The 20,989-nt window shown below is 37.5% G+C and overlaps 1 protein-coding gene across 3 annotated transcripts in view; it reads left to right on the top strand.

Annotated features, from left to right (window-relative positions):
- ADAMTS19 (ADAM metallopeptidase with thrombospondin type 1 motif 19) overlaps positions 1–20,989 on the top strand; it is a 157,964-nt gene that overhangs the window by 58,131 nt on the left and 78,844 nt on the right. For all 3 annotated transcript variants that reach the window (XM_042453892.1, XM_042453891.1, XM_042453893.1), the window contains one exon: positions 17,413–17,518. In XM_042453892.1, coding sequence (XP_042309826.1) covers positions 17,413–17,518 — 106 coding nt within the window. The remainder of the gene's footprint in view (positions 1–17,412; positions 17,519–20,989) is intronic.

Raw genomic sequence — 20,989 nt, 5'->3', positions numbered from 1 at the left:
GTATTTCAGGGACCTACATTGAATGAAAAACAAAATTCAGTGGATTTTCACTGTTGTTTCTTTATTCCAGTATACATTCCTAGTTGTTATTTGATACGTACAAACATACCAGTGATTAATTTTGTTTGCAGTCTTCATCTTGAGTCCAGCACTAAATCTGCTATGCCATACTGGCTCCACTATGCCACCTAATTTTTTGACCTATCCATTTTTGGTACCATCTAGCCTGAATAAGAATTCGGCAAAAATCAAATGATCCTACATTTTCTGGTGTCATGATTGCCTAACAACATGTGATCTAATGGCATATTTTGCCCCCCCCCCCCCAATGGGCCAATAGGTATAACATGTTAAAATACAAACATAATAAAGAAAGAGAGAGAGAGAGAACATAAAAGCAAGTTAAAATACAGTACTGTAAAAACATTAAAATATCTGTGCACATTCTTTAAAATATACAAATGAAAAGTCATGATTTAAAATTGACTGGGCAGGCCTGCCAGAGGAGATGTGTCTCTAATGCTGCTTTAAACACCATCATGGACCCAAACCATGTAGGGCTTTACAGGTGATTACAGTACTAACACTTTGTACTTTGCCCAGAAACTAACTGGCAGCCAGCGGAGTTATTTTAAGATTGGTATAATGTGAACATTCCTGGATGTACCTGTAATAAGTCTGGCTGACATATTCTGAACCAGTTGGAGTTTCTAGTCTTGGTACAAAGATATCCCAGTGCAGAAGTCCAGCCTTGAGGTTACCAATACATGCACTACTATTTTAGGTCCTCCAATTTTAGGAAAGGGTGTTGGCATATCAGCCGTAGCTGATAACAAGCACTCTTGACCATCGTATGTATCTGACCTGACATTTGGAGAGATGGATTCAGGAGCACTCCCAAACTGCTAACATGGTCTTTCAGTGCAGTGTGACCCCATCCAGAACTGGTTGGCACACCTCCAGCCCCAGATTAGCACCCTTGATAGTAAGATGCTCTGTCTTGTCTGGATTCAGTTTCAGTTTGTTTTTCTTCATTCAGCCCATTACCTTTTCCAAGCATTCATTCAGAGGAGACACACTATCTTTAGCTGAACCTGTTTTTGAAGGCATGGAGAAGTATATTTGGGTGTCCCACACCATGCCTCTGGATGACCTCTCCCAGTTGTTTCATGTAGATGTTGATTATCATTGGGGATAAAATGGCACCTTATGGTATGCTGTATAATAGCTCCTTTTTTGAGGAGCAGCTATCCCCAGGCACCTCCATCTGGAACCTGCCTGAGAGGTAGGATTAGAACCACTGCAACACAATGCCTCTGATTTTCAACCCCCTCAGAAGGATACCATGATTGAGGGTACTGAACACTGCTGAGAAGTCCAAGAGCACCAGCAAGGGCACACTCCCCCTGTCAATACTTAGGCAAAGATCATCCACTAAGGCAACCATAGCAGTCTGAACTCCATAACCTGCTCTGAGGCCAGTTTGACATGGATTGAGGAAGTATGTGTCATTCAAGACCACTTGTAGTTGGAAGGCAACTGCCTTCTCAATCACCTTGACAAAAAAAGGACGATTTTATACTGGTCTGTAATTATTAAGGTCTAGATGATCCAGGGAGGGCTTTTTCAGCAGTGGCCTAACGTCTGCCTCATTTAAACAAGAAGGAAAGTTCCCCTCCCTGAGAAATCCATTATGATATTTTGTATTTGAAGCTTAATTGCATCTCCTCCCTGGATTACCAACTAAGAGGGACCGGGATCAAGAAAGCAAGTTGTCCTCCTTACTTGCCCCAGCAGCTTGTCCATATCAGCAGTACTCACCAGTTCAAACTGAACCAGTGTAATCTCACTCACAGAGTCTGTGGCCACTTCATTATTGACTTCTGCTCTAATGATGGCATTTAAGTTGGCTCTTATGTAAGAGATTTTATCTCCAAAATGGTTATTAAAAGCATCATAGTGAGCTACTGAAGGTCATGCCTGAGTTAGTGTGCCTGAGTTAGACCTTTCACCACCCTGAACATATCAGCTCAATGTGAATTCACAGACGCAATATGTGCAGAAAAGAAAGCTTTCTTTGCTGCATGTATTGCCACTTTATAGGAAGATGTTCTCTATATAGTGTCTTGTTTCATAGAAGTCGAGTTTTCCGCCATCTATCTATCTTCTATATTTGTGTGCCCCCTTTCACAAATTAATGTATATGTCTGAGTGTACAAAATCACACTCATTCAGATGTGCCCTTTTAGGTTTTATAAAACAAATCCTTATGTAAGAATTGTGCTGTACTTCATGTCAGAAAACACTTGTCAGAAGTGATTCCCAAAGAAAATTGCAGGAGTTTTCATGATGGAGGAGGGCCTAAAAGCCAGCTTTCTGTGATGCATGAAAAATAATTGTTTCTACATGAGAGGGATTTATGTATAACAGTTAGTGTGTGTATGTGTTAAGTTAGTTCTTTGAGGCTGCACACAGTCATATACCCATTTACCTGGGAGTAAACCACATAAAGGGACTGCCTTCCAAGTGGGCAGATATAGAATATATATAAAATAGATATTTAATGCTGCTGTCAATTACTTTATTGAATTTGCCACTCATATGGTACTGCTTCAGAATGTTTACCTTTGTTTTCTGGCTCTGAGATTTATGAAGTAAGATGTTTTGCTCTGGTGTTTAAACACTTCATTTTTTAGTGTTTCAATAGCCTCAGGTGCAATGTTCTAATTTATATAGATATCCCTGGATTTTTTTTTAAACTACACAACTTGTTTCTTAAATACTGTGTTGTTCTACATTCTTTCAGATGGGTACCTAATTAATTATATGCAATGTTTGATACTGGATTCAGATTCACTAAAGGCATTGGGTTGGATCAAACTTGCACTCAGTGGAGTTTTGTTGATGTTGGAGACAGAGAGAGAGAGAGAGAGAGATTTTTTTTAAAAAAACAATTTCTTCTGTCTCACCTATATTCTCTCAAAATCTCTTTCTATTTGAGATAGTGGGTGGCTTCAGGAGACCTAAGAGAGGTGGTATAGAGGATTAAAGAAGGAATTGGTGAAATTCATGGGGACTTTCCACTGCATTTCATTCCATGAAAAATAGAAGTTCTTTTGGTCATGGAAGTGATCAAACTCAGGTCCCATCTGGATTGGTGAAAAGCCTTGTGGTTTGGTGGGCATTGTACATGTTCTTATCAGGTGTTCTTTTTAAAATATCCTAACAGTGTATCTTCTGTTGTGGTTTATTTTCCACGAATTTTGAATACTAGCCATGGTTTTTCAGGCACAGGGTAGGGTGTTGTTGTTTTTCTGTTCCCATGAATTACTAAAACAGGCAAGAGATAATTTCCCATATCAGTTTCTATTGTCTTGGTTCCTTCAAACTTCTGGACAGTTGGATGACTCCCATAAATGATGTTCTGCATGGGAGAGAATGAGGAGGGAAAGAAATCCTGCCCACACCACATGATATCAGGCAGGATAAAGAATATGCTTGAAATCCTCCAAATTTTACAGATTACTGCATCCTAATATAATTACACAAAATCCTCTTTCAAAAAAGAGTCGTTGCTTCTCCCCAATTACCTTCTAAATGATGGAAGAAAAATGGAGTGATGGGGAAAAAATCAGAACCAATATGTATTCTCCATGGTCTCTGTGATTCGCACATATGGGTCATTTTGTGCCTTCATGGACATCTTCAGGAGGTTCTCGAGTTGCATTTTGATGATAGCCCATCCCCTTTCCTGCACACACATAAGCCATTTTCCTGCCAACATACAGTTACTTTTCATACAATGACATTGCTGCCATGGTAGGATCGGAGGTAGTCTCAGAGTTTTGGCTTTTCTTAGTTCATCAGTTCATCCTTTCATTCTCCAAGGACTTCAAGAAGTGTTTTGAATGTGGGGTTAAGATTCCATTTTCTGATGGTTATGCATATTGTGCCCTCTCCCTTGGCAAGGGGCACATGGTTGACTCAATTTCTGATTACCTGATCTCTACACAGTAAGCAAGGCATAACAGAGCTTCCCATCTTAAAGCTCCTGGGTGGAAAGGACACCTTCAGACTGCCGCCCTGGCAGAGAAGAATAAGCCATTTCGTATGGCTTTGCTGACTATCTGCTCATGCCCTTCTTTAGCCATGGAGCAACACTGGTACACCCAGAAGGAGCCTGACTCCTTCTGCTGCTCTTCAAGCTTGCTTGGAGGACAAATCCAGGCCATCAGTTCAGACACTGAAGGAGGCTCCTAAGACCTCTTTCAGGATTCAAAATTGAGAGACATTCTGCTTATGCTGGGCAAGTCCCTATAGAAACAATTGCAAAACAAAAAACATCCATCCCCTTCACTTTTGACAGAGAGTAAGAAGAAGAAGAAGGGAAAGGACCAGCCCCTGAAACAAAAAGCAAAAATTTCAGGAATTGAATTAATTGGAAAGTCTGATAGAATTTCTCCAAGTTTCTTATAAAATTCACCAATTATATTGCAGAGCAAGGGAGAATAACTTGAAATGAAAGCATACATTTTGGTAAGATAAATGTCTCACACACAACTGGCTTATATAGGTCTGTCTCTAGACTCTCCATCCACCTTATGCATCTGAGGAGGTAGGCTCAAGTCTATGAAAGCTCATTCATTCTTTCAGAAGAAAGATTAGTCTCAAAGGTGCTTAAAGGTGCTACAAGATTCCTTTGCATACTGACTTTCAGACTAACATGGTCTTGTCCTCTCCCCTGGCTGACCTTCTACCCAGACTGTTGTCTACAGTCTCCGGAGTGCCCATTCAAGTTCCAGTGTGGCTGCTCCCCCCACCTGGAAAGGTCTTAAGGGTTTGATATGGCTGCAGCCATGCTGAACCCCGAAGACACCACCCTCCCAGCAGCTGTCACTACTAAGGGGAGCTGCAGCCTCTGGAGGACCCTCTTAGGGTCAGGTGTGGCTGCTGGGTGAGCAGGAAACCGCCCCTTTTCTCTTTCCCAGTTGTGATGCCAGTCCCTCTGGCTGTAACCCACCATTAGGTGATACCTCCCCTGTCCACACCCAGGGAAATGGACGATGGCAGCTGAACAAGTTGTGCCTGATAGAACATGATGTTATCTCACATAACCATGCCTCAGGGGAAAAATCAATTAGGTATTGAGGATCTTTTACTTCTCTTCCTGGGATTTGTAGTTTTACAAGCTCTTTAGCCTTCTCTGACAAAGAGTCTAGTGCCTTACAAAACTACAAATTCCAGGATTCTGTAGGATTAAAATTGTGTCAGGCTGCATTATTTCTACAAGGTGGATGCACCCTCAGATGCATGAACTTCAGACAATGGTATAAATTGTTAGTCCCAACCAAAGTAGATTTACTAATTCCATAGGTGAATGATAATTCAGCACTAATATAAATCCCATAAAATCAGTGGTCTTACTCTATTTAGACCTAGCAGTCGAACATTGCAATGAAAATGTCATTATATCACTAGAGATGCTTTGTGTATATGTTTACTCTGTAACTTATCCTATGTTCCTTTTTGAGAATTTGGCTATTCATTCTTATGATGGCTCTACATCAACATGTTTTTAATTTGCAGTCTATACCAGTATATTTTGGAGTAAATCTTATTCAACTCAATGGAACTTTAGACTAGATATGCTAGGATTGTGCTGTAAGTGACAAATGACTCATCTTTTTCCCCCCTCCAGTCAACGTCGTAGTATGGAACACGTTTCAAGTAGCATATATTATTTTTATACCTCTTAAATAATAACAATGTAGAAAGCTTTTTGCCCTGCCCTTCTTCCCCTCTTTTCCTAATGGGAAACACTTGGTGTTCTGAAAGAAAATGAATATTAGTTTCTTAGAAATGGAGCTGCAAGTCAAAGTTAATTTCCCCCATGTCATGTTCTGAAGTATGTGCATCTCAGAAACACTTTGTTTCGCTAAAAAAAGAAAAGAAAACAGAAACATATGATTATAATATGTATCACATTTACTGTTTCAGTGATTTAAAGTATTTCAAATGTATTCAGAGGGAAAGTATGAAAATTGAAGACTCGATGTGAGGTCTGATGGTTCAGCATATCACAGTTTACTGTCAAAGGCCTTGTATTATTCCATTAAATGTGAAATAAACATGTTAAATTCAAATAATATTTAACAGTAATAGTTACTATGATTAACTTATGAGTTCATGATCCCAAGAAAAGAAAATTTTGTTTTAAATATGGCATGTGTTTATAGTTTTTATGAATCAATAAAAATGTATTTTTGATAATACAGGGCTGTAAGACCATCAGGACCTGGAGATTTATTTGCTTTGAGACTTTTAATCGCATCCATTATTTCTGATATCTCATCTAATTTAGTGGTCCCTTTACAAAGAGTCATAAATGGAATTTTAATTGGAAAAATACCAGATACATGGAAATCATCATACATTACGCTGATCCCTAAACAAGATAAACAATTGGATGACCCAAAAAATTATAGGCCAATAGCACTATTAAATGTGGACTACAAAATTTTTACATCAATTTTAGCTTTAAGATTAAAAAGTATATTGAAAGATTGGTTTGATAGAGATCAATGTGGGTTTTTACCAAAAAGGCAAATCAAAGATAATATAAGAACTCTTATAAACCTAATCGAATATTGTGAAAAAAGACCTGACAAACATGTGGCCGTAATACTATTAGACGCTCAAAAAGCTTTCGACAATTTGCATTGGGACTTTATGTTAACAGTACTAAAGAAAATGGAATTAGGAGAAAATTATGTAAAATGGATAAAGGAAATCTATAAAGACCAAAATGCCAAAATATTGATTAACGGTGAAAAAACTAAAAGTATCCAGATAGAGAAAGGGACCAGGCAAGGCTGTCCATTATCCCCCTTATTATTTATTACGGCATTAGAAATCTTAAATAACAAAATTAGACGGGATAATAAAATTAAGGGAATAAAGATCAAGAGTTTTGAATACAAAGTTTTAGCATATGCAGATGATTTGGCGATTATCTTATCAGACCCTGTGGATGATATCTCACAATTGCTAAACACAATAGATGAATATGGTAGATATGCGGGTTTAAAGATTAACCGAGAAAAATCGATTATATTACCCTTAAACATAGATCAGAAAGAGTGTGAAAAAATTAAATCTATTTCCAACTTTGAAATCAAAAATAAAGTTAAATATTTGGGGATTAACATTACCAGAAAAAATTCAGATTTATTCAAAAACAATTATATACCCTTATGGAACACTATTAAAAAGGATTTAAAAAATTGGGGGAAACTGCAAATTTCTTGGCTAGGGAAAATAGCTGCAATACAAATGTGTATCACTCCTAAATTATTATTTCTATTCCAAAATTTGCCCATCATAACAAATGATAGTCCGTTCAAACAATGGGATAAAGAGATAACCAAATTTATATGGGATAAAAAGAGATCAAGAATCAAACTCAAAATATTACAGGACAGTAGAGAGAGAGGAGGAGTAGGGTTGCCAAATTATAGATTATACTATCATGCGTGTTGTCTTGAGTGGATTAGAGACTGGGTCCAGCTTAAAAAAGAAAAAATTCTACAATTGGAAGGTTTCGACAATGTGGTAGGTTGGCACGGTTATTTACTATACGACCAAATCAAAATAAACAAAAACTTTAACGATCACTTTATCAGGAAATCATTACTAAGAATCTGGCAAAAATACAAACCTTATTTTGTAACTAAAATTCCCGTCTGGGCCTCAATAAACGAAGCCTTTTTTAGAAGAGAAAGGATGAAGGACACAGACTGGGTAAGATATAAAGATTTATTGAAGTTAGAAAATGGGCTTCTGAAAGTAAAAACAATGGAGGAAATGATAGAAGAAGGTTTTAACGTAAATTGGTTTTTGTATAGACAAATTGTAGAGTGATTCAACCTGGATAATAAAAAATACCAAATAGAAAAAGAGGATACAATATTTGGAAGATTAATGACGGACGATACAACACAGATTATCTCCAAATTATATAAATTGTTATTAAAATTGGAAACAGAAGATGAAACGGTTAAGCAATTCATGGTAAAATGGGCACAGGTCCTCAAAACACCAATCATGATGGAAGAATGGGAGAGAAATTGGAAGGTTAGGCTGAAATATACATTGAGCACAGAAGTAAAAGAAAATTATTTAAAATTACAATATAGATGGTATATAACGCCTGAAAAGTTAAGCAGGATAGACAAAAATAACAGGAAAGAATGCTGGAATTGCAAAGATAAAAATGCAAATTATATTCATATGTGGTGGGAGTGTAAAAAAATAAACAGTTTCTGGCACCAAATTCATAAGGAATTGGAGGTGCTTCTGAATACAAAAATAAAATTCGAGCCTAAATTTTTCCTGTTGGGGATGGTAAATGACTCAAAATTAGAAAAGGACTATGGTAAAATTATTTTTTACATGATTACAGCCGCAAGAATGGTAATTGCAAAAAAATGGAAAGGAAAGAGGCTTTACTGTTAAAGGACTGGTACATGAAAATATTTGATATGTTTCAATCTGATAAACTCACAAATACATTGCAAGGTGGAGATGAATTGAGATGGGAGGGTATCTGGGCACCTATTATAAATCACTGTGAAGAACAAATAAAGAAAGCACCAAAATAGATCTGTATAAGGGGATTTGAGTAGAAAGTAAAATGTAACGTGAGTTCTGGATATATACAAGGTGCTCACTGATATAAACTTATAAGTCAACGTTTAGTCAGTGGACAGATTCTACACAAAAAATAATAATACTAGGTGATGAGAAGTGTGCAAAGAAGATATATATATATAATATATATATATAATATATATTATATATATATTAATTTTCTTCCTTCTTTTCTTTTCTTTTTTTTCTGATCAAGTATAAAGTAAATGTTAAGTCAATAAGGAAAGTACATAATAGACAGCTGTCTTTGATTTGAGGGAGGGGAAGGGTTTTTAAATGTAGTATGTTGTAGTAACTGTATGTATAGTTGTAATATATATGTGATGGATAGTATGATACGGTTTATGTTTATTTATGTTTTGTTATGTTTGTTATGTTTGTTATGTTTGTTTTTAACCAATAAACTTTAAAAAAAATGTATTTTCAGACTTCATAAAAATCAGTCCAATACAGTTAATGCTGCATTCTGTGTGCATTTAATTAGCCAAAAATTAATGCCATCTGAAAAACTGTTTTTGATTCTAGTGACTTCTCTGTTGTTTCTGAACAAGTTCTCAGAGTGTTGTGACAGCTTCTGCTTGTGGCATGTCATCCCATATTCTTTCCCCCAGCTCTTACTGAGTCTTTTGTATCTCCTCCTTCTTCCCAACAAACATCCTTTCCATTTTCAGGTGCTCTGAATGCTCCACTGTAATGTTCACATTATCATCACAGTTTTTGACCTTTCCCTTCTACCCCACAGCCCTCAGGGCTGCCTAAAATCTAGCTGTGCAAGGTTCCGCAGCCCCTTGAAGCAGGGTTTTTGGGTTGTGAGGGTGAGGTGATTGTCCTTCACCACCACTTAAAGTGGATTCTGTTTTTGGATAAGCAGTCCAGCCTTGAAATTTAGCCCAAATTCTTCATATTAACAAGATCTACCTCTCTCTTTTGTTTTGTTTGCCCCAAAATCTTGAACATGGGGTCTCTTCCTAATGTATGCTGCAAATATATTCTGCTTCACCATCCATCATACTTCATTACTCACTCAAACGTAACTTGCTTCAATTCACCAAATGAGACTGCTTTCACCAGCAAGTTTTACAGAATGTTCCTAATCTTTATTCTCATAGACCTGTCTGCTTTTTGTTTACAATATACACTTTCCCCTTTTCTTTGACATTCAGAGCACTATCTTCTTTAGTCTTGTTTAATGTTTAATTTTTTCCAGGCCCAATGGGGTAAATTTATTACAAGATTTTTGGTTTTTAACACAAAGCATCCTCTTTTCTATGGGTTCCAGCTCTCAGGAGCAGATGAGTTCTTGGCTTTAGTCAAGATTTGAAAGGAGCTATCCAAGGTGGTGAACCTATTTTAGGGATAGGGTTCATATATGGTTTAAAGTCTTAGCTAAAAGCTGGAGTGGATTCTCCCACTCACTGATTTTTGAGATTAATTTATTTCCAGTTATAATGACTGCTGTGCCAACGAAATCTATTTTTTCACACTGAGTCCGGTTATGTAGGCAGCAGCTTGCCTGAGTTACCAGAAGCAAATGTTGTGTTAAACTTAGGGAGTGGATGCCTGTTTCAGTTGCAGCAGCCAATTTTTGCCTCTTAAGATCCCTGCTGGGCTACTACACTGCATTTGTGGTGACCTTGTTGAGAAGTGATGTCATTTCCAGTGTGACTTTTAGTGAGATTTTTAAAAAGGGGTTTGAGTAGGTGTGGTGGGGTTTGATATAAGGTCAACCACATTCTGAGGCAATTTGGTGGCATATTTTGGAACTTTTTTGAAAAGAAAACTTTTTAAAAAGATTGACATGTAGCTTTGGGACTTCCTAGAGGCTTGGGCAGCCAAAAAATAAAAAGGTTAGGGCCATGTAGGCCCACCTGTCACACTTTCCCTATCCTTGCATTAAACAGAATGTTAGAGGGGACAGTATCTTAACAAAAAAGATCTCAGCTAGCAGGGATACGTAATGCTGTACGTGTCAGTTTTTACACTATAGGGGCTATGCCTTTACTAATGCTCAAAACCAAAAGATGTATTTTGTAGCAATAGGATCTGAATTTTGTAGGCTGACCAAATGGTTTATTCTTGTACTTAGATACAACTTTCAGTTAATATATTTAGTGAAATTTCATATATTAAGGGTGTAGTCGTATCACACATCTGGGTTCAATTTCCACTGAACTCATTAAAGGCTACTTTTGAGTAAATGTAGATACCTGGTTGTATCTTTAGTCCTGTTCTGTATTCTGGCTTCAGAAACCATGAGTACTTTCAGCTTTCTCTTCCCCTCACAATTTTTGTAAAAACTGTCAATGGAAACCTGCCACTGGTTTCAAGCAGGGATATTTCAGGGGGAAAGTGTTAATTTTCAGTTTTGTAGAGCGGATTTTGTAGAAAATCCATGGGATTGACTGGGGAAAGATAATTACAAAAGATCAATTGTTCAACCCTGCCCCCTCCCCTTTTAGTGGATTTAACCTTGGAACCATTCCAGCTGTGTTAATAAGCCACAGGAAGAAGCAGAGAACATATATGTATATTTAAAGAAAACCTTTCTTTTACCTAATGCTGTGATGGCTAAATAGGAACAGCTGCTCACTTGAAGCCAGTTTCTGTTTCTTAACACATGAAATTAATAACAAAGGACAAGACTTGAAACTAGTTCACAAGTGGTAGTTGGCTGATCTACATTCAGTAGCTAGCGTTTGATGTGGCTTTTGAGCACAAGGTCAACTTTGCTTAATAGGAAATAAAGTAACACTACATTGATTTTCTTTGATATTTTGCATTCATTTAGATTCCAGAAATGTAACCTCTTCCAAAACAGTAAATCAGGAAATTTTGAAATGACAGAACCATTTCGCTGATTTCTTACTGAACTCTTTGGTGTTTAGTAATAAGTAGCAGTCCATTTCATTTTTCTTAATTCCTCTATAAGAGCAGAGAACATAGTACTTAAATGACGGCAGTTTTTAAAACAATGAAAAATGTCAGGCACTAAATATTAAAGTGAAATGTCTTACCAGGAACGTGGGGGAAGTGGCTGTAGACAGTACAGATGTTGCTCTGTAAATTATTGTGTCTCCCTGCCCCCATCTCCAATGAACTAGAAACTTTCTCTATCTGCGTTTTGCCATGTGCATTTATTGTTATGTTATATTGAGGGAAGATTATTGGTCTGTCCCATGGGAATAGCTGTGGTAAGAAATGTTGTCCTTAAACTTGTTTAATTTCTGTACAAAACTAACAGAAGCTGATTATCCAGAGTTTTGAAATATGGGGTCATAGGTATGCTTTTGACATTTAGCTATTTATACATTTTTGTTTGATCATGGTGTCTAGATTGCATATAGCTAGAAAGGTAAAATTGCCAGAAATTCTGAAGCAGTGGGGAAGAGGGAAGTATTTGTTCATTAAAACTGAATGCTGGGGAGAAATTGTTTGTGTGAATGTGAGTCTGGGCAATCATACTGAGAGTCTACATGCCAATAATGAAATGGTCTTAGTCCTTCAGCGTGCAGCTCCTACAATGAAATGCTATCTCACAATCAAATCAGCCCTCAGGGGAGGGGGAAATGTAAATAGATCCAGAAGTATGTGTTTCAAAGAAATCTTTTGAAAGGAAACCTGAAGTACAGTAGGCCCTTGGTAACTGTTGGGATTTGGTTCAAGGACAGCCTTCCCCTGTAGATAGCAAAATCTGTGGATGTTGAAGTCCCATTATGTAAAATAGTGCCCCTTATACAAAATGACAAAATCAAGGTTTGCCTTTTAGATTTTTTTTTTTTAAATATTCAAGGTGCCGGGGTGAGTGGTGCCAGGCAGCCCCAATCTGCCCTTTTGGGGCAGTCTGTTTCACCCCTATGTCAACAAAAGTATGCTCACTAAAACTTACCTGAAGAAAAGGGAGACATGTCACAGGATGCTAAACAGTCCTTATTTGCTAAAGGGATGTTTTGACATCTAGTGCAAAGTACATTCAAGGAATACAAACAGACATCACATAATACTCTGATAGGTGTAACCAGACCCACAGAACACCAGTCCAAGATAATAGAATTCATGTAGCAGATAAACCAAAGAAAAGACATACTTGGCACTATTTTACCATACAACAATTATTTTGTTCATATTGTGCAGTGCAAATGTAGGAAAACTAACCAGGCCTCCTAAGAAATGTATATCTTAGGTACATCTCTGTAATATATATTAAAAAAAAAAACCAGAAAAACAAGTGCTCTCCTGGTAAGTCCCTCTTGGAACAAAATCATTCTACAGCAGACTTCAGTTTTTGGGCAATAGAGAAAATGAACTCTACTGCTGAAAAGGAGACAGAAAATTGTTTATCGCCTTCAGGTGTGAATGAATGTGAACTATCTCCCACTATTGTAAACATCTTCTGAAGTTGGAAATCTTAAAATCTGTATTTTAAAAATCCTTCAGAACTTAAATAAGGAAGTTGACTACCTCGCACTCTAACAAAATCCTCACATTCTTAACATAACCTTTCAGAGTTTTCACAGCCCCTTTCTCTTTAGCCCACATAACACCCACCTGCCTTTGAACGTTATCTCTGTTTTTTCTAGCATCTACTTACAAGAAAACCTTCGGCTTTTATACATGTGCTTTCATTTTCTCACTAAGTGGTTTTGGATTTCCTGGCTCAAAAATTTCTATGACTTTGATTTGAAGTGGAAATGTATGGGCTGTAAAGGAATGTACAACAATATATTAATGTTCTTATGTAAATGGATAACACATATTTATGTGTAATTTTTGGTGATTTTTATATAGCCCCCTGAAGAAGGCCTAAAGACCATTTGTAGGCCCAAACAGACTTTTTAGCAAATAAAGACCATCTTTTTTGCATCTCCTTTACTTTTCTTCATGATTTTACTGGATGATCTCCAGCTTTTACTTCCCCTCATTTATACAGGGGTCAGACACATTTAGGAAGGAGCAAGTGGGTGATCATATGGTTTTACTTATCACATCTGAAGAGCAGTCTCTACAAAATAGCTTCATTTGACTCATGATTCTCACATTCAGTGTTTCTATAATATGCGTAGTACAGCTTTGGACATTCTTTTCATTTTTGAGCATGGCTACTGCTCGACTTCCATTTTGGTTGAGTCCTGTTGTGTCCTTGGCCACATCACTTTTTGTTATTGCCTTCTATTCTGCCTTTTTAGCACTTTGTAGTAAACAAGGCCATCCTAAAAGAGATTTTGCAGTATTAGTTTCTATCAAGATGCAGGTATCAATTATTAAACCTTTCTCTTTCCCCATCTTGTCACTTACCTGGTTGTAAGGTTCAGATCAACTTGTCTACAAATAATTAATACCTCCTTGCCTCCTCTGCAACAAAAACAGATAGTTAAGGATAATTGGTATAAAACATACTCAGACATATTGATTCCTATACTTTCATAGTTTTTGTCAAAAGATTTTTGAGTCATGCTCTTTTCAAAATTTTCTTTTATGAAGACTTCCAGTTATTCCCAATCCAGGAAAGATAATATTAAGCATATGAATGATACAGAAATTTCATTATTCAATGTTGATGTTAAATAAGCTCCAAAATACTGACATTAATTAACTTGACCAAAGTAGGTTTTATTTATCTCCAGCTTTTCTGTATGGGCCAGGATATTTTGGGGGGGGGGGCATTTTTGAGTGTCCTGGTCCCACATTTTCCCCAATCTCCCCCATTACCTGGTGCTCTGTTCCCGTGCTGCAGTGCCTCTTTGCTCAGGCATCCTGCATGTCTGCCACCACATGGATTGCTTGCTTCTAAGGTTAAAATAAATATCCAGCAGTGATCACATGGCTGGGTGCCTTAGTCTAACCTCAGAGTGAATGACCTATGGCAGTGTCAGACATGCTGAGTATCTCAGTGAGACATCTGTACAGACAGCTGCCATGGTGCAAGTCCAAAAAGTTCCAGATCTTGAAAGATCTGGAGTAACAGGTAATGTTCTTAAAATCATGTTAAGGGTGTTATACCACTGAACTGTTGCAGAACATGATGGATTTTGTGTGTACTGCTCACTCCAGAACCAGGGTTTAGGATTTCCACTGTATGAACAGGACAATGCCAGAACCAGACGGCATTGCTTCCTGAAATATGTCTGGATTTGGATAGGCAGACATAGTTCAACTTAAGTAATTGGAGTGCTATAATATGTAAAGTTAATATATGTAAGATTACTGTTATGCCACAGATATTGTATGCACTACAATGTAGCTCAAATGTACTTTCAGAAAAAATAATTCTGCTGTTTGGAGATGTATATGGTGACCTCAGCCATCCTGATTACAATTCTAAAGGATGCAGATGTCATGTGTATTTTCCGGACATGAGTTTGTATCATCAGCCATATATCCTGACTTGAATAAATAACTGGCAAATATAACCTAATACAAATACTACTTGTTACCCAAAGAAAGGTGTATGTGTGTGTGTTTGTGTGTGGGGGGTGTCTCCCTGCTAAGTATGTCAATATTACCTTAAACATTGGGGAAATTAGCTTTGCAAGGGGCTGGGCAACCTTTGGTACCATTGGCACCAGGTTTGGGTGAATTAAGAGGGTTTTATTTATAAAAATGGAAAATGCAATCACACACCCGCATTCTAGTAATTCAAACATGCACAGCATTCAGAACTAACCAAAACAGAAATATAAAAATGGGATAGTGGAATTTGAGGGGTTCAAAAGGGTGATATTTACCTGTCCAAAAAATAGACCGCAAAAAGTGGGTGTGGTTCAGACTGAGGTCTGAGGATGACACAGATCACACATGGAATGCACCCAGGCACAACTGTATGTATACTGTGTGCTCAGAGGCTAGGTTCTTGGAAGTGATATTTACACCTGAAAATTAGCCTACCTCAGAGTGAGTGGACAGGGAGGCTGGCTGGAAGTACAGCAGGGGGTTGGCATAGAGAACTGGCTTACTATCTTGATGCAATGAGATCTCCTTTGTCTCTTGTTGCAAGAGAAGTTGCAGAGGACTTGAGGGAAAGAAGGCGTGATTAATACACCCACTTAGCCTTGTTTGGGTCCTAACCTGGATTTTCCACATGCCTTTGGGTCTTTGTTTCTTTTCTTGTGGGAACTTCACCTAGTGTTCCAAAAGGACATTATGACCTTTTAAGAACATGCTGGCTCCAAATAAGAAATAGAAAAATATGGATAACCCACATACAGTCAGTGCAGGATATGCATGGTGAACTAAAAGACTCCTTGGGAAATTTGGAGTTAACATACTTAAACATTCTTTTAGAATTCTTTGAATTTCTTTTAGAAATTAAACTTCTTTAGGTTCTGTTCATGCAGGGATGAAAGGGACGATATTCCCTGAGATTTCTGCTGCTAAGATGACTTACCATACAATATTAGCTACAATTTAATCCATATAATCATGCTAAACTAATGCTATGGGACAGACTGTCCTTTTTTAACTCTTTGAGTTCAGCACTTGCATTCTGCCCAGAGATAGCTGGGCAGTCAGTGAAGGTGTCGCCAAACCCAGTTAACAATCTGGCTACATCTCTTTTGAGCTCTTTTGGGCAGCTAAAGTTCTGAACACTCTTCAAAGGAAGCCCTGCACAGAGCATGTTACAGAATGTAACAAAAGAGTTGAGTGCACAACTAACAAACCTGATTTACCTCTTCTGAGTTACATTCAAATTCAGAATACATCCAGATATTATCGCACTCACTTTGCTGCTGACGCAGCCAGCTGGGTGAATCCCAGGTAACATCCAGCTAGAATCTGAGCTCAGGTGGCCTCTTTTCAATACTGGGAAGCTCTCAACTTTGCAAATCAACTGGCTGAGCTCGGATTCTAGCTGCAAGTTACCCGGGATTCACCCAGCTGGTTGCATTGGCGGCCAATATCCGAATGTATCCTGAATTCAAATGTAATTCAGAAGAGGTAAATCAGGTTTATTAGCTGTGAGCTAAACTCCTAAGCATGTGTCACCATACCCAGGTTTGATGTCTGAAGGAATAGGTGCAGCTGGCTCACAAGCGTTGGAGATGGAGATGTTTATCCTGGAGAAGAGATGGTTAAGAGGTGATATGATAGCCCTGTTTAAATACTTGAAGAAGTGTCATATTGAGGAGGGAACAAGCTTGTTTTCTGCTGCTCCAGAGAACAAGACCCGCAACAATGGATGCAAGCTACAGGAAAAGAGATTCAATCTCAACATTAGGAGGAACATCCTGACAGTAAGGGCTGTTCGAACAAACTCCCTCAGAGTGCAGTGGAGTCTCCTTCCTTGGAGGTCTTTAAACAGAGGCTGGATGCCTTCTGTCGGGGATGCTTTGACTGGATGGCCCTTGTGGTCTCTTCCAACTCTACAATTCTATGATTCTATGAACTGTGCAAATGTACTCCTGGCTATTGCTGAAACCTGAGCTCCCAGGCTCAGGAATGAATCCAGAAATGCACCAAAGCTGCAGACATGTGTCTTTAGGGGTAGTGTTACCTCATCCAGCACAGGCTGAATTTCTGTTCCTTGATCTGTCTTTCAACTGACTAAAAGTAGCTAGTATGAATAGATTTCCCGACTCGTTTCTTGCTTCTAAGTCAAAGATTGTTCTGCTCATTTCAGGTCTTTTTAGTCCATTTGAGTGCCAGAGCTAAGCCCTAGAATGTGGGAAACATAGTGTTTAATTGTGCTTGGTTTTTTTTTTTTTTTAGGTATAGCTTATCTGAATGGGATGTGCAGTGACAAACGAAAATGTATTATTGCAGAGGACAATGGCCTGAATCTTGCATTTACTATTGCTCATGAAATGGGACACAAGTAAGTAGATGAAATTTTCTATGTGTATGGCCTAAGATCTATTGTTAGTCCTAATTAGAGTAGGCTTACTGAATCAGTTGGTTTTATTTATGTCTTTAACAATTGAATGGACCAAGTCTAGTCAGATGTAACCAAAAGAATGTCATTCTCTCTCTGTGTGTAAACTTGATATTGGTATACAGTAATCCTGAGAATAAATTCAAATTAAGTTCTGTTTGTTTCACACAAGAGATTGACTATTAATGTGCAAATACTTAAAAAATTGTTTCTTCACACATTCTGCTCAGTTTAGTTGTGATAGCAGTGAATAATCTAATATCTGATTTCTGAGTAAAATAATTACTCAATTATATATAAAACACTTAGTTTTTGTTCTAAAAAAATGAACTATAAACTCACTGAAATTTGTAGTATAGGCTATTAGAATAAAACTGTGTGTGTATGTATTCAGAAAGAAAGGAACTAGAGAGAAGTGGTGTTAGGTGTAGGGAGAGGTCCAGAGTGGGGAAAGGAGGATGAGGGGGGAGAGAAGAGAAGATTTTAACATTAGATACAGAAAGGAAGGAACTGGAACGAAATGGTTTTAGGTGATCAGAAGAGATCCAGAGAGAGAAAAAGAGGATGCAGGGGAGAAAGTTTTAACATCAGATTTAGAAAGGATGAAACTAGAGGGAAGTGGTGCTAGGTGGTTGGGAGAGGTCCAGAGAAGGAGGAGGAGGGAGGGAAGTGGTGTTTTCCTGTGTATTGTCCTTTACATCATTTGTTACATACCTCTAAGTTTTATACTCAGCTTATCCACAGGTCATATTAAAATCCATGATTTTGGCCCTAAAATTTTTCCCTTATTTGTACCCGAAGTTGACTTATACACGAGTATATATGGTAAATAGAAAGCAAGAGAAAAAAAGTCAGTTATCTGGCTCAGGAAAGCTTGAAATATTTAATTGTCAGTAGAACTCATACATCTAGTTAGAAAGGTGGAAAAGAAGGATCAGATTTTCTAATTGTACAGTGGGCCCTTCCCTTACATGGCAGATCCGTTCTGGATCTTCCTGCGTAAAGGGAATTCCATGTATGCTCGTGCCCCATTGAAAACAATGGGGCACATGTCATATTGTGCGCACACCACAGGCGCACGTGTCATATGTTTTACTGATGCGCGGCTTCAGCGTAAGCTTAAAGCCACATATAGTGTACTTGCTTACGGCATGGGCACACTGTAGTTCTGTTATCTAGTTCTAGTTTTATATTTTCTAGTTCTAGTTGTAAACCCAGGTTTTATGCCAGGATAGAGAAATAAGCTATCAATATTGTCTATTAATTCTTACCTGAAAGTGCCCTCTGTCCCTGCTTTTGTGTTATGAAGGAAATGTGGAAATACATAGATGAGGTGAACTTGTTTTCTGCTACTCTAGCGTATAAGACCTGAACCAAAATTTCAATTTGCAAGAAAGGAGTTTCCTACTAACCAGTAGGAAGTACTGCCTGCTGCTAAGAGCTATTCAACAATGGAAGAGACTACCCTGGAAGATGTTGGATTCTGTGTTGTTGGAAATTTTTAAATGAAGTTAGAAATTGGTTTCTTGGGGTGCTGCGGTGATTGATTCCTATACTGGGAGGGAGATGGATGATGGTCCTTGGGGTGCCTTTTAATTCTATGGTTCTGTGTCACCAGACAGCAGTTTCCAGCATTTTTTTTACCATTGACTATGTTGGATATTGTGCATTTTGATTGGCCAATAAAGGTATCACTGATGGATTTTTGTTTGTATTTGTTAAATGGTTAACATAGCTACCTCTGAATGTTTTCTATAACATGCAGAATTGCACAATTTACAGCAAAATAATTTGGTGATATTTGTTGAAATCCATAGCAAAATTTATGTAGGTCCCTATCACTAATATAATAAATTAATTGTAACTTACCATCTATCAGTTGGAAAAATCAAGTATGAAAAGATTCCAGTAGCCAGCTTTTCAAACTGAGATTTTTTTTAAAAAAATAAAAAACAGTACATAAAGCATTATAAGCAGTGAAATCAAGAAAACAAGAAGCATTAATTGCCGGCAACCCACTGTAAAACCTTGGTGGACTATTGGTTTGTTTGTTTTGAAATCTTCTAAACATTTGTTAATGCTCCTAAGAAATGTGTCCAATTGCTGGCCAGATTGAGCCGCGATACCTGCAATTGAGGTGCACAAGAGAGAAAGCCCTGCATCAGCTAGTTACAACCTGAATCACATTTACATGTGAACTCTTCAACAAGGAGCCCTGAAAAAATCTTTATGTTTAGAAGGATTGATGTGGGAATAGTGACCTCAGATTGTTTGAGACTTCATCTTAAAATAAGCCTGGAAGCATCTTGGAAGCTTGATCCACTGATGAGGATTAGAATGACTCCTAAAACTTTAATGCTAATAATCATGCAGCAAATCTGGACAGATCAATTTCCCACAGTCTTAAAGGACAACCCCAAGCCATGGCCAGACTCTGAGATTACCAAGGAATAAATGTTGATGGCTGAGTCGCTATATTCAAAGTAGGGTATAGCTGATTTATAAAATGTGAATGTTGCAACTTAGAATAACTCATGATCTAGCTGCACATTCCCAATGCATATTCAACATCTGGTTTTTCAGGTGTATTTAACTCTGTCTAGAACATGTAAACTGCTGGAGAGTAAATACAAAGCAAAAACAATTATATTGCTTGGAATTATACAGCGAGTAGTTGTGGGGTCATCATTTGTACAATTCCTCTATAAATCTTCAGTTAGTTATATAGTTCTCTCCAGTCAGCCACAAATATTCACACATTTGATTCTGACAGATGACACAAAGAAATACAAGACAACTGGGATTCAATAGCATTTTCCACTTTCGTTGACCTTTTGAACAGATGTTTTTAACTCTGGGCCAGTTTCAGTCTTCTTCATTTAACAACTAAATTGCTGTTTAAAATGAGGTTCTGACATTTCACCTCCTGTTTCATCCCAGCCCCCAAATAATTACTACTTAGTACAGGTAATAGTTGCATTTCTGTCCAAACCTGTTTCTTTCTTTTGATACCTATGTGAGGATGTACGGCAATCTTTGTGTACACCAAAGCAAATTTTATTCAGTGGCTTTCTAAGGCAAGTATATGAAGGATTGATATGAATTTGCAAATTCTGATAAAAGCTGACTTATCTCACATTTTTGATTAATATTCAAACCTTTCCTGGACTTTTGGCTCACAAAACATATAGAATTAAAATGTACCTTCTGAGATAATTTTAGAAATCTATATTTCAGAAAAATATGCATTCAAAAATAGGTACATAAATAAATGCGTTCAAAGTAAATACATAAATGAATACTAATAAATACTATACATACTAATGCATAATTAAAAGCAAAATTTTGTGTGGATTATTTTTTTAAAAATAGCAGATGACTGTGAAAACATAAACAAAATGGGACTGAAGAATG

This window comes from Sceloporus undulatus, chromosome 2 (genome assembly GCF_019175285.1).
Source record: "Sceloporus undulatus isolate JIND9_A2432 ecotype Alabama chromosome 2, SceUnd_v1.1, whole genome shotgun sequence".
NCBI lineage: Eukaryota > Metazoa > Chordata > Lepidosauria > Squamata > Phrynosomatidae > Sceloporus > Sceloporus undulatus.
This window is presented reverse-complemented; position numbering and strand designations above follow the sequence as displayed.